The sequence below is a fragment of the Staurois parvus genome, unplaced genomic scaffold, assembly GCF_062004578.1.
Source record: "Staurois parvus isolate SC_StPar_1 unplaced genomic scaffold, SC_StPar_1.0 ptg000225l, whole genome shotgun sequence".
NCBI classification, from domain to species: Eukaryota; Metazoa; Chordata; class Amphibia; order Anura; family Ranidae; genus Staurois; species Staurois parvus.
The window spans coordinates 4,183,760-4,199,273 of NW_028318021.1; the positions used below are offsets into that span (position 1 = coordinate 4,183,760).

Here is a 15,514-nt window from a genome sequence, read left to right on the forward strand (position 1 = left end):
AGTGCTATCAAGTTATCAACTCCCTTATTGCTTATTGACTGCAAAGTAAAATCACCTGAAAATGTATCTTTAAAATGAACTGACTGTTGCAAACTGAATGAAACAGCATATTACTTTGTTATAAACCTGACATTTGCTACATTACTTCAGAAATGTAACAAAACATAAGACAGCTCAATATCTATTTATTACAGGTACTTATATAGCGCCATCATATTACGCACCTCACATTCATACAAACTAGGGCCAATTTAGACAGGAACCAATTAACCTACCAGCATGTCTTGGAAAGTTGGAGGAAACCGGAGTACCCGGAGGAAACCCACGTAGGCACAGGGAGAACATGCAAACTCCAGGCAGGTGGTGCAGTGGTGCAGTGGTTGGGATCAGAACCAATGACCCTATTACTGCCAGGCGGAATTGCTAACCATTTAGCCACTGTGTTGTCATATTAGTGCCCTGGTGTCAAACCTGCAGTTCGAGGGCCACATGCAGCCATTTGGTGTCCAAAGTGTGGCCCTTGGGCTCCAGCAGTCAATAGAGTCAGCATTGTAAAGGGGTTCTTAATAGTAGTAAGGTCTAGTGATTCCCTGCAACATGTCCCTAGTCAGTCTCTGGCAGTCCCCTATAGCATGACTTCAGTCTCCAAACACTCTTGAAGAAAAATCTCTGACCATTTCCTCCTGGAACTCCAATCTGTGGTAGTTTTCTGTAACATTACATGTAATAAATACTATATACGGCCCTTTGGATACATTGGGGCTGCATTTGAGCCCCCCTTTACCTTGAAGAACTGGAAATATTCAGCTGGCAGATGGTGAAGTGACATAACAAGTGACACCTTATATAATACAGAATAGTGAACCACCAACAGTCCCTTAAAGGAATACGAGAAGGCAATAAGGACATTTTTGACATGTATAAAAACATTTGGCCCGTTGTTTTGGTACATTTACCATATATGGTCAAAGAACTCCTTGCTGACTACTTTCTTTATTTTTTGTTTTAACCAGAATTTTTGTGCAAAAGATTTTACAATTCTGTTAAACCAAACAGATAAAAAAAGAAATACAAGAAAAAACATACAGTAGTCAAGCAACGTACAATGCTACACACACACTATGAAGGTCTCCAATGCAAATTGGTACATTCAAAAATTAAAGCTAATGAGTTACATATTATTCCTGACATATCTATTGTCCTCCTGCTCCAGATCCTGATCTTTAACAAGCTTGGGGCAATACCTCCAACTCCTCCATCCTCTTCATCCATCCATCTACAGCAGGGGTCTCTAAACTTTCTAAATGTATGACTTTACTGTCCTTCAGATTTTAGGGGGATATTAGGAGTAGAAATTGTCCTGGCATCTGTGCATCAGTGGGAGTAAACAATGCAAACAATACCCTCCCCCCAGTACATGTTTGCATGTCTTTTGACCAGCGGCTTGCAGCCAGTCAGCTCCAGCACTGATCAGTGTAATCTGACAGTAGCGGGAGCCATTGTCAGAATACAATGTTTCAGTGAAAGGGATTCCTCCATCCACCTTGCTTTTGTGGAAATCTGTTTGTAACTGTCAATGGCCAGCTTTAGAATTCTGAAGGACCTTCAAATTTGGAAGCCTTGAAGCATTTTTGCTGCAATTTTGCAGTGTTTTTGCTGTGTATTGTGTTTTAAATCTGCCTAGCAACAAGAACATTTTAAAAAATTAAAAAGAAAAAAACACAAAATGCATCAAAAATGCAAATGCAAAAACTCAAAACGCAATGCAAAATGCAATGCAGAAATGGCTCAAATGCAACCTGCATAGGTGTTCACCTAGCCTTAGGGAGTACATTGTCCTAGGTGTACTGTACAAGGTGAGTTGTCACTAATATTTAGTCACATTAATAAATCCCATTTCCCAGCTGTTCTTTTTTTTCTTCAAATGGTGCTTAGCAGCTTAAAAACATTAAAAAAAAGATCTGCCTACAAGACTCACCTCCATTCCAATGCAGTTATTTTTTTCCACTCAGTCTTTTGGGTTATATGACAGCCGGTTCCATTCAACCTGGAAGACTGAGGATGTACGGTTAGTGAAGGATGTCATGGACTCAGTCCCTAAAGTAAATGGCACCCCTGCCTTGACCCTGTAATATTACAGAGACTGGCCCCCATTGAGGGAGAGAGGACCTAATGGGGGTTATTCACTAAAACTGGACAGGGCATAATCTGGTGCAGCTGTGCATAGAAACCAATCAGCTTTCAGGTTTTATTGCCAAAGCTTATTTTAACAAGCTGAAGTTAGAAGCTGATTGGCTACCATGCACAGCTGCACCAGATTTTGAGTGCTCCAGATTTAGTAAATCTCCCCCAGTGTGTCATGTGACTGGTCTGAAGACATATGTTACATAATGAAGCCTAATATACTGTACATGTGGGGAACCGCAAGGGGAAAGGTGGGTTGGGTAAAATGATGGGGAGGAGGAGACCCTGCATTGGACTTTCAGAGATGACCTCCACAGGATAATAGTGATACTGTCTATCAATTAAACTGTATGTGAAGAATTATTACCATAAGACTATACCCTTAAAAAGGCATTTTGAGAATGGCAGCAGTGCCAAGCGAGCATCTCCCTGTGGTCACTATGCCGAAGGGAAGCCCCTTGCACAGAAGATTGCAGTGATCACTGTAGTAGCAGCAACTTCTACAGTGATTGTCAGCCTGCCCAGCAGATCATCAGGTATGAGATATGCATACTTACATTGGCCCAAGTTGGACCAAGGTAACTATGCAATAAAGATCATACTTAGATTTCAGATTTTAGGATAAACCCAATCAATTAGCAAAGAGGAGTACAAAGAATCTTTGACCAAAAGCAGAGCCTGAAGATGAAAAGACAGGAAAAATTAAGATATTTTTGAAGACCACTCCTTGAGTAGATGTGAAGACCAGCTTCCATCATCAGATGGGACCAGTTCATGCTTCATCTATTTTCCTGTACTAGAAGACAGAAGTTGGAACCTAGCTGTGATGGGTAACACAATAATTTGGAAAGAGTCTTCAATTTTAACACTTGGCTGTAACTTGTACAATTAACTAAACAAATCCTTCTCCTTGGCTGAAAAGCGTGGAATGCAGAAATTCATCTTTAGTTTTGTTAGTTGTCCCTTGCTTTTAAAATGTAGGTTTGTCAGCTTCTACTTTATCCACTTCAAGTGTGACTGTCTGTGAAATTTCAATGTCTGTTTCTGACAATGGAGCTTCGGCATGGTTGACCAGCTCCAAACTGGGAAGAAGATACAGAGAAAAAGACAGAATGAAAAAAATTGCAGACAAATGCAGAAAAATCAAGTTTTTTAAATGATTATTGGCAAAGTTTTTCCTTTCCATAAATTATTTTTGTTCAATAGCAATGTGTTTCTGTACTTGCTTGCAAATTTGAATATTCCAGGAAGAGTTAATTCCTCAGGACAGCCTCCTCCTCCCTAAGACAGCCTCCTCCCACATTTCATGTCATAGTGTCTACTGTCTGTGCTGGCCAGGCTCCCCCGCTGCTCCCCTCACATAACCATTTTTGTAGTTGCGGGTGGAGGAGCAAAGAGGTGTCTCTTGAGTGACAACTCTGAGTCTTTGGGCTGTTAATCCAAGATGGCAGTCTCAGGACTTTTGAATGTCTAGACAAGAGAGGCTTTTACAGGTAAAGACCATGCATAAAATATGTACATATAATCTTATGGAAGATTTTTCTTATAACTAATATTCTCTTTAGCAGTCTTTTGAAGTCTGGAGTGTAGAAATTCAGAAACTCATTTTCAGTCTCAACTTTTTATTGTCCATATAGATTTTCCAAAGTTCTGGAAAATCTTTTTATGGTCATACCATTCTCCCTTTCTACCCACTCCTGCTCATTGATTATGTTGCAAGCTACAGCCAGGATGGTTCCAAAGGGCGTATGGGTCATTGAGGCAACTTCCTGACTGTGGCCACCTTCATCTAGATAACATCACATTATTGCCTATAGATTCACAGCAGCTGTAGTGGCCAAATCTTTGAAAAATAATGGTATGGTATCACAAACCTCTGGAGACCACTGACATTAAAGTATCATGTTGTTCTTAAAGGCCCAGGAGCACAAAACTATGTATATGTGTCATGTAGGTGTACTGTAGCTTTATTGAAAATGTTAGTGTTACTAAACCCAGGACCCTGCATTCACTATATCTGGTCTCCCACAGTACACACATGGAAATGCAATTATTTTAGTAAATATAAACTGCTAAATATTATATTAATTTTATACTTACTTGGGATCTAAGCCAAAAAGATAGCGTCCTCTTTCTTTACCTGGATTAAGAAACAGGAATCGGGGAACATTTAGACGTATAATTTTTTTTAGCATTTTAAAGCCATTAAGAGGAACAGTATGTATTGTTATACCTATCATAATGTTGTAGGAACATATTCCAAATCTGCAGCTCTGCTAGAATGACTATTGGCAGTTTCAAATAATTAGGTTAGAAGCCTAGAAGCCCCTGACTACATACATCTTCCAGCTCAGTGACTCAGAAAGTAGTGAAACAAGGATTTGGATGACAGTCATGATGATTTAGAAACCAAGAAGGCATTGCAATACATGTATGTCAGTTTATTTATTTATTATTTATTTTAGGTACTTATATAGCACTGTAAATTTACACAGCACTTTACATATATATTGTACATTCACATCAGTCCCTAACCCTCAAGAGACATATAATCTAAGGTCCCTAACTTGCATTCATACATACACATACTAGGGCCAATTTAGACAGGAGCCAATTAACCTACCAGCATGTCTTTGGAGTGTGGGAGGAAACTGGAGTACCTGGAGGAAACCCACTCAGGCACAGGAAGAACATTCAAACTCCAGGCAGGTGGTGCCGAGGTTGGGATTCAAATTAACAACCCTAGCACTGCCAGGCGGATGTGCTAACCATTTAGCCACTGTGCTACCGGTTCTGACCAGGGTTGGACTTGTGCATAGCCAACATAGACATTGGGTAGGACAGCAGTGTAACCGGAGGCAGCATACATCCAAATATTGTGCCATGGCACTAGAATAGTTTCCCGACTTGCACCCACTTTAGGTAATGCTTTGTCTTCTAGCTATTTCTCCTCCCAGAAGATCCAGAGAACGTGGCTGAATTTCAAGGGTAATTACAGGTGTGGTATAGACGGTTGTCCTTGTATAAGAACAGGGGAGGAATTTAAATCCACAGTTAGTGGTAAGGTTTACAAGATAAAAGGTTTCATCAACTGAAATACCAAGCAGCTTATATACTTGATTACATGTGGAATCTGCCAAGTGCAATATGTTGGTAGAATGACTAGAAGGTCACCTCCATGACCATGTTTATGATATACAAAGGAACCACTCTGCCAATGTTGCTAATTGTTTTAACAGTGTTCATGGAGGTGATCTTAGTGCTTTAAACATACAGGACATTGAGAGGGTGGACAGGTCTCCTGGGGGGCAGATGGCTTCAGATTGCTATGTATACGTGAAGTCTTTTGGATTTTTTATTTGTGTACACGTATCCCTAATGCTTTGAATTTTGAATGGGATCTTACCCATTTTTATGAGTGACTTCTTTGCTCAGCAATGGCTGTCTCCCTTTCCCTTTCTTTCTCCCTTCCTTCTTCCTTCCTTCTCCCCCCTCCCCTCCTTTTCTTTGTTTTTATCATCCTTTTTCTTTCTTTTGCTGTCCTTCCCTCCACCAGCTTGAATATGCTTCGATAGTGTCTGCTATATAAGCTTTTGCACACATACTGATTATTGGCATTCTTTAAAATGTTTGTTTTTTTCATCTATTTTGATGTCTCTGCCCACTTCACTGTCTCATTGGCCTCTTTATTGGTCTTTACTATACTATGATTCGGATTGTTTGTACACATATCAGTGCATGGTGAGGTGTTCCTTTTTCATGATATGTTTATTTAATTTTTCTTCTACTCACAATTTATTTTGTTTTCACTTCTGTCATACCCATTGTGTGATGCGGTAACTCCTGTATGTATCCTTTGGGTTAGTGTGTGGGGTTTGGGCACTTTGGGGATGTGGAAGCTGTCAGTTTTAGAGCCATCTTTATATTTGTTTTGGTCTGGTGTAGCAGGAGGTGGACCCAGAGTTGATTAGGAGGAACAGCTGCTGTCAATGTTTAAAATCAACACTTTGTACATGGGTCCATTGGGTAATGAACAAGTGCTGTCCTTAGCATGAAACGCATTTACCTGCCAGTCTCACACTGTATGTCTACTGCCTGTATTGGTTTTTATACTAGCTCAATAAAGTGGATTTTTTAGAGTGCCACCGATCTCACCTTTTTGCTTTCATCGAAACAGCACATGAGCTTGGCTGGCACCTATGGGAGGAGTTGTTCTTGGAGATTGGGGAGTCTCTCCACCTTGAGCAGCAGTAATGTACAGTATGTGCCCTGTTATACTAGATGTGGGCTTGAGACCTTCATGTGGACCTGGTCGCCACACATTTCTAGGACAGGAAGCAGGGGTGCATTCTTCATGGCTCTTTAAGATGTCCTAACCGTGCTCCTGTTTTTCTAAAATTAAAGTTGTTTGGGGCAGCAAGCATCTCTATCACCCTACCTAACCGGTTCTGAGACATGCAGACTGCTTCTGCCATTTTCTCTTGACTGGAAGTGATGGGAATGTTCAGTAACCAGACTGTCTACTACAGCCATGAAATAGTCCATGATATCATCATGCTACCTATCTATCTATGCACAGTGAATAACAGTTTGTAGTTGGCCAGAGACCTAACATTTTGCTTGCACAGGGGCCATTTTTTGACTTTGTATACCACTGGGTTGATCTTATAAATGTGATACTAACTTTTGGAAGCTAAATGGGCAGAAATTTGGGCAGAAAAGGGATGTTGGCACAAAACAGATGACCTACTGAAAGTAGGACCCTGGCCCACTGATAGACAGGTCCTCGCTCAATTTAATGAATTAGGAAAACAGCTATGTGTTTATAGTACTCAAAAACTGATGGGCTCTGCTTTGTATAAGGTGTGGATACTCTTGAGCTATGGCAGCACTTACCTCTGCACTTTAGAATGAGCAGGGATGCCACAACTAGTACGATTACTGATACACAAACTGCAGTGATGAGCATATGGACAGCCAAACCACTTTCCTGTGAGACAAAGATATGTCAGAATAGTGCAGCCAAATGTAGAATAGTTTTAGGAACATACAGTAAAGGCTTTGTCTTGCTAAAAAAAAATACATAGGTCTATGGTGCACTAGCAACTCTAGTTTGCCAGCAACAAACCTGCTCGAATTTATTTTGCTTTTTCCTATGGTGCTGCCCCCTTGTTGTCTGAACCAGTGTGGCAAAACACACAGCAGGCCCCTGAATATTTTATAAACTAAGGGCAGAATGCCTAATCAATCAATCCCCACATGAAGGAACCTCAGGATAAAAAGCATGGAACATACAACTAAAAAAATGCTCTTTAGCTCACTCCATAATAGTTTAATGTTTTCATTGTATTTTAATGTATTTCAAAAATCTAAATCTATTGGAAGATCTATATACTGTATATAGAAAGCTTTATTTAACACGTAAAACAGATTTTAAAGAACAAACACTAAATATTTCTATCATAACTATTCTTGTATACATCCTCATCACTCGATTGCAGGCAACAATAGCATCTTTCTCAAAGCCATTGCTAAAGGGAAATTCATCAATCTGTTGGGTAATTAATGTGTATTTCCCTACATGTTGCTTTATAGAAATTAAAAAAAAAGAATAATATAATAATTGCTGTGTTTTTTTAACTGTCCCAGATTCAATATTATATTGAAACAAAACTCCTGTATATAGCAAGCCCAAAGTATGGCTGTGTGTGACACCAGATCCCTGCCCCCTGCCTATGGAAGCTCCAAAAAGCTGTGTAAATTCTGGACTTTGAACAGATAAGGAAAAGAGATGATTGCAGATAAACAGGTACAACTTATATAGGAGGATTTGTTTAATCTCTGTGTATTACCTGAGGGTAATCACTTCACTGGCTATATTTAAGGGTTTATAAGCACTTTACCATGAAGAAATATTAAAGTGATAGGTCCATTTTAATGACTATTCAGTGATTACCTCTTTCACCTCTGTTGTTATATTTCCTGAGAAGAGGTCAGAGTTACCTGTTAAAAAGAAAAAAATATATATTTATATACACATTAGAACTCTCTGTATAATAAATATATTAAACTGGAACAAAGTCTACAACCGCAGGCAATATAGGGGGAGAGTTACTAAAACTGGAGCACTCAGAATCTGGTGCAGCTGTGCATATTACCCAATCAGCTTCTAACCTCAGATTGTTCAATTAAAGTGTTACTAAAGAGGGCGCATGCGCGGCCGGCCACGCGATGGACGCGTATTAAGACCCGCTCCATCCACCCGCCAGCAGTAAACCGGCACTCACCGGCTCCGGGGGTAACAAATCACCCCACGACCATCCTGACACCTGCCCGCACCTCAGCAGCCATGCCCCGCAGGAGGAGAGCCCCGGATCACCCCGGGAAGCTAACTAACTTCTTCCCTGCCCTGGGAAGCCAAGATGGCGGCCGCAGCAGCAATGGGAGAGGAGACAGCAGGCACGAGGAGGAGGAATACAGAGCCCAGCACAGAGACCCGAGGCTCCAGGCATCACTGTATCCAGGGGACCCTGGTGAGTTGTCACCCCCCTTATCCCCCACGACTAGCAGCCCTGCCAAATCCAGACCTCGTCTGGACCAGGACCACGACCCTCCCTGCCAAGCCATAAATTATCTGCCTTCATCCCCTACTATAGACCTCCCTGACATAGGGGCATTCCCTGCAACCGACCAACCGCTCACAGAGGTGACGATGAAGCACACGCTGACGTCCTTGCGTCAATCCCTGCAAAACGACATACTTACATCTTTAAACCAAATTTCTAACGCGGTACAGCACCAAGAGCGCAGAATAGGTCACATTGAAAACAGCTTGGGTGACATAATAACAGCCCACAATGATTTGATTGACGCTCATGCGGATCACTCGTCTGACATCGAACAAATTAACCTAAAATTAGCCGACTTGGAAGATCGCTCACGACGCAATAACATTAAAATTAGAGGGATCCCTGAATCAGTAACGAGCGAGACTCTACTTCCCTACATACAACAATACGTCAAACTACTCCTCCCAACACTCCCGGACATAGAGCTTGCGATTGACTGAGCCCACCGGTTGCCCAAGCCAGCGTTTTTGTCAGCTTCTATCCCAAGAGTTGTACTAATCAGAGTACACTTCTACCACGTAAAGGAAAGAATTATGACGACGGTCAGAAACATGCCTCCTCTCCCGCCATCACACGCAAATCTCCGCCTCTACGCGGACCTATCCAAAACCACGCTCAATAGGAAGAAAATGATTTCCATCACCAAGGCCCTAAGAAATCATGGTATAGCATACCAATGGGGTTTCCCAACCAAACTAATAGTGCGGCGACAAGGCAGAATATTCACAGTTAAGAACCTGGAAGCAGGCATTGATCTGCTTAAAACATGGAACATTCTTCCTACAGATACACAGGACAATATTCCTAACTCTGTCCAACACATGGAAGCAACCTGAGCGACTACATGACGCATTTCAGGTGCAGACACCTGTCCTACCCCCCTAGGGGCCTATGATTAATGTCCAAATGTCTGGCGATCGGCCCTCATTTGAAAATGACTATTCTACTTATTTTTGTTTGGCATGACCCTCTCCGTGGTCAAAGCCCATTTCTACCCCTCAATTCTAAAGTAGCGCTGTTGGCTACTTGGCCTACCTGCTTTTTCTGCAGAACTGTTTTTATTACCTTGTTTGTCTCCACCTCCCTTCTTTTACGGCACCATCGACTACTCCTCCTTACCTCTACACTCGCATTCCTAGAGTCTACATGGAACCACATTTCCATAGCCCCTATTCGAGCCATACTGGTACCACAAGTATACTACCAATTTCCATTCCTAGGAGCTTACCGAGTCTTGACCCTCTTAAACAACAACCCGACGCTATACTTTCAACGAATAATTCCTTACAAATGATTAATATAACATCTCTCAACGTCAGAGGCCTAAACTGCCCTTTTAAGAGATCACTACTCCTTAAAGAAACCCGGAAATCTCAAGCTGACATTTTCTTCATACAAGAAACCCATTTCGCCACTGAAAAAGCACCTAAGCTACACCTCCACCACTTTTCACAAGTATTTATGTCAACCAACCCCAAGAAGAAAAATGGAGTCATCACAGCCATTAGCGATTCCCTCCCTTTCCGCATTATCTTACAAATAGCCGACCCACTTGGACGCTTTCACATCCTCATCTGTCAGATCAATGACATAACTCACACATTGGTGAATGTCTATGGCCCGAACAACAACCAATTACAATTCTATCGGAAACTATACAAAACTATCTCTACCCATAAACAAGGCAGACTCATAATTGGTGGAGATCTCAACGTTATGAGCAACCCACTTGTTGATTCATCCTCCAAGAAACAACCTACTAAATATACCTTCAATCAATTTCTACACGACCACGACTTATATGACATTTGGAGATGCCACCACGGCTCCGAGAGAGACTACACTTACTACTCCCCCGCACATCTTTCCTACTCAAGGATAGATATGTTTATCACCGATAAATGGACACTACAACAAGCGACCTCATCGAACATTGGCATCATTTCTTGGTCAGATCAGGCTCCAATCAGCCTATCCTTAGATGATGATAGACGTTCGGCACTTCCGCCGATCTGGAGACTTAATTCGTCACTCCTAAAATTCCCGGACAATCAGAAGCATATTTTAGAAGCACACAATTTATTTTTTGCTACCAACACCACCCCGGACATCTCAATCACCACACTCTGGCAAACCTACAAGGCCTACATGAGAGGTATCCTCATACAATTAAATTTGCGTATAAAAAAACAGCGCTCCCAACAAATTGACCAACTCCTAACCTCCATTAAATTAAATGAAGAACTCAACAAAAATAACCCTAACTCCTCCACCTCCGCGACCCTAAACCAAGAAAGAAACAAACTGCGCAACCTTTTACTCCACTTATACGACACCAATCTCCAAAAAACGAAGACCAAATTTTATGCATTAGGAAATAAAGCAAGTTCTCTTCTTGCTAAGATCATTAAACAAAAATGACTCAAGACCAAAATATCTACGCTACAACACCCGACCACGCGCTCACCTCTTACAAACCCGCAAGATATAACCAATGCTTTTGCAACATACTATCAAAAGCTATATAATATAAAAAACGATCCAAATACAACCCAACCCACGACTTCCACCATTGAAGGTTTCCTACATAACTCCAATCTCGCCCATATCACCCCTTCTCAACTTGAATCTCTATCGGCGCCATTCTCATCTGCAGAAATTGAAAAAGTTATCTCTACTTTACCCTTAAACAAATCGCCAGGGAACGATGGATTTACTAATGAATTCTACAAAACATTTGCACCCGACCTTAAGTCACACTTATCTGCCCTTTATAATCACGCTGCGTCTAACGGTAAATTCCCTTCTGACATGTTGCAGTCGATAATCACCACTATCCCGAAACCGGGTAAAGACCCACAACTCACTCAAAATTACAGACCAATCTCGTTAATCAACACAGACATAAAAATATACGCCAAGTTAATTGCCCAAAGACTGCTCCCTTATCTGCCTAAACTGATACACCCAGATCAAGTTGGTTTTATACCCGGTAGACAGGCCCCAGATGCTACCAGACGAATAATATCTCTTCTGCACCACCTAGAAACTGATAGACGTCCCTCTCTCCTTTTATCACTAGATGCGGAAAAGGCTTTCGACAGGATTCACTGGCAATTCATGACACTTACACTACAAAAATTTGGCATTACTGGCTGGATACTATCGGCGATTCTCGCCCTTTACTCCCAACCATCTGCTAGAGTATTAACTAACGGCACACTTTCACAACCCTTCTCCATATTAAATGGAACCAGACAAGGGTGCCCCTTATCCCCCCTAATCTTCGCCTTACTAATAGAACCACTAGCGATCAAGCTCAGAAATGACCGAAAGTACACGGGAGTCGAATATCATTCTACCGAACACAAAATCAGTCTCTTTGCAGATGACATCATACTGATAGTCACAAATCCACATAAATCTCTTCAGACGATACGTACACATATTAGTGATTATTCAGCGGTTTCATACTATAAACTTAATCATCAATTTTAAACCTATTCACACCGCCCTTAACCCAAGAATTACTTTGTAAACAGTTCCCCTTTACTTGGGAAAACTACAGCATCCCATATTTGGGGATTAAACTCACTGCATATACTAGCCAACTCTACACAGTTAACTACAGACCGCTTCTCGAAACTATCCCACAAGATCTCAAAAGCCTTCGCACTACTACTCTATCGACACTAGGTAGAATAGCAACCCTGAAAATGTGTATACTTCCTAAAATACTTTACATTTTTTGAATACTACCTATTCCAGTCCCCTACTCTTTTTTCACCAAACTCCAGGCGATATTAAACAAATTCTTATGGAACTTAAAAAAGCCTAGATGCACCACAAATCTACTAATACGCCCTACCTCCAGAAGGGGAGCAGGCCTTCCACATGTGAAATCCTACTACCAAGCTGTTCTACTGGACCAGCTCTTCTTCTGGTGGCACCCTTCCCCTGAAAAAATATGGACCACCATGGAAACATCTTTGTACCATCCACATGTTTTAACGGACATACTGTTTCTACCCCGCACCGCTCAGAATCAAATGCACCACAAGCATCCATGTATTCAGGCCTCCTTAACAGCCTGGTATGACTTTATTGACTATAACAAATCGGGGAACCACAATGTCCAAACTCTCACCCCACTATCATCTCTTCTACACCTCATCCCCCATTTAAACTTAAGAACATGGACGGTCCTTGGCATACTCCATATTCAAGACATATACACCTCAGACACATTAGATTCCTTCCACATCACCCAAAATAAATTCCACCTTCCTGACAACGAACAATTTACCTATATCCGCATAGCCCATGCGCTATGCAAAACTAATATCCCACTTATCATGGAAATCCCTGCACCGGTTAATCATTTCTTTCATAGAACCACCTACCCAAAGAAAGGAATTTCCACATTCTACACCTTTATAATCGAAAAGCAATTCGTAACGTACACGTCTTCCTTAACCAACTGGGAGAAAAACTTACACCAATCCTTTTCCCCAAATATATGGGAAAAAACATTTACTATTACCTACAAGGCCTCGAAATGTTCCTCCCACTGGGAAACATATTTAAAAATTCCACACGAATGGTATATGACCCCTACTAAGCTATCATTATTTTACCCACAACATTCGCGAGCTTGCTGGAGACATTGCGGAGAGGCTGGTTCACTTTTCCATATACTTTGGAACTGTAAGTCAATAAATCTTACTGGAACAAAGTCTTTAAAATACTATCCTCAATTACAGATACGTTAGTTACTCCAAACCCCGCTTTGGCTCTCCTACACATTGGCATAGATAAATTCCCCATAAATTCACGGACCATCATTCTACATACTTTAGCAGCTGCAAAAATCAACATTACCAGATTATGGCGCTCTAACACTACCACCCTTCTGTCTCGCCTCTTTCAAGACCTAAATCTCCAATGTGAAATGGAAAGAAGAATAGCCTTCCACAACTCACCTTCCCACAAATTTACAGCTCAATGGTCTCGATGGTTAAAACATCCAAACTGCTCCGTAAAATGATTACTACTACGACCCGATCTTATAGATAAAACGAGTATTCCTTTGCGCCGCCCCCTCCTGTTTCCTTCCCCCTTCCCAATTCCTATCTCTTCTTTAATTAAAACCTATTTACCTCGAGAAAGGTTCACTCGAAAATGAGCATACCTCTCATGTAACACCTGGAATCTAAAATATCCCCGGCCTATTGGTGGGGATCCTTCACGCCTAGTTACATTTGTGTGTTCTATGATTTCCTAAGTGAACTTTATATTCTCATTTACCATGTTTTTCTTTTCTGTATGTTTCAAAAACCTTTCAATAAATAATATTTGAATATAAAGTGTTACTAAACCCACAACAGTAAAATCAGTCTGTATATGCAGTAAAGCATGCTTGTTATACTCACTTAGGGGTTAATCCTCTGCATTGTGTAAAAACACTGTTTGATCCTCTCTTCTTTGATTTTCCCCTTCTTTCATTGTCCCCTAAATATCTCCCGATAGAACAGAGGTTAGGAGTCACTCTGCACATACTCAGTTTGGTGTGTATTGATAGAGACATTTTTTTTCCTAGCGAAAATGCATGTGATCAACACAGGGCCAATCAGCACTGTTCAGACAGAGATCAGGGGTTCTACATCCTCCTAGAGTAAAATGAAAACTCCTTCTGCAAGCTTTAACCAGTGCTCGGCTGGACACTGATAGATGTCACAAGACTGCTCTAAAAGCTGATGAAAAAAGGTATTTAGCAGTTTATATTTACAAAAAAATTGCACTTCCTTGTTCTGTGTACTGTGCGAGACCAGATATAGTGAATGCAGGGTCCTGGGTTTAGTAATACTTTAAGCTTTGACAATAAAACCTGGAAGCTGATTGGTTTCTATGCAAAGCTGCACCAGACTTTTCGCACTGCGGTTTTAGCAATCTTCCCCATGTCTCTTTTTATTGACAGATCATACTTATAAGCATTGATGGGAATGTATCTATAAGGCCAGATTCACACTTTGCCTTGTAAAAATTCATGTGATATTGTGCTTTTTCAGCATCTGTTTTGCTGCCTTTTGCTGCAATTGTTTTTGCATGTTCTTGGCTAAAAAATAAAGTCTATCTAACCTCCCAAAAATGTAATGTATTCCAGCTTTAAATATGATATCTGCATATTCCAGCTTTAAATATGGTGGCTGCATTAGTTTTCATTTCAGTAACACACTTCCTGTCCTAGGGTGACAATGCTCACGCACTGTAAAAATAAGCCTGGAATAAAATGCTTTTTGCCTGTTCCTGCCTTTGTAGCCTTGTGTTTAGCTGACAAGGTAGAGCAGATACAGAGACACTGTGCCACTGCTGCTCTGTGTGTCCACACAAGACTTCTATTGATACAGTCAGTGTTGTTTTGCTTCCATCCACCAGAGGGAGCCTTTGGAACACAGAGTACCAGAGAGGCTCTGAAGCAAGCTCGTGATGGATTATGGGAGATATAGTTCACTGGAAGGACTTGACTATTGCTGCAGATGGGCTGAAAGACTACAATTCCTAACAGCGGGGCATAAAGGGGAGTAGCAGATATAGTTTTCCAGGGCTCTCTTCCTGTGGGGAGAATGGAGCAGTGCATAATACCATCCAGCAGTGTGCATTGAAAGTAGAGGGACACTACCCTTAGGCCTGAGACTGCAACC

At 41.2% G+C, this 15,514-nt stretch overlaps 1 protein-coding gene across 1 annotated transcript in view; it reads right to left on the reverse strand.

The window, feature by feature from the left end:
* Positions 1-15,514, reverse strand: part of LOC149460579 (uncharacterized) — a 186,419-nt gene that overhangs the window by 130,470 nt on the left and 40,435 nt on the right. The window contains exons 5-8 of the mRNA XM_089679463.1: positions 8,141-8,187; positions 7,081-7,174; positions 4,285-4,324; positions 3,162-3,266 (exon numbers count right to left, since the gene is read on the reverse strand). Of these exons, the coding sequence (XP_089535589.1) occupies positions 3,162-3,266; positions 4,285-4,324; positions 7,081-7,174; positions 8,141-8,187 (286 nt within the window). The remainder of the gene's footprint in view (positions 1-3,161; positions 3,267-4,284; positions 4,325-7,080; positions 7,175-8,140; positions 8,188-15,514) is intronic.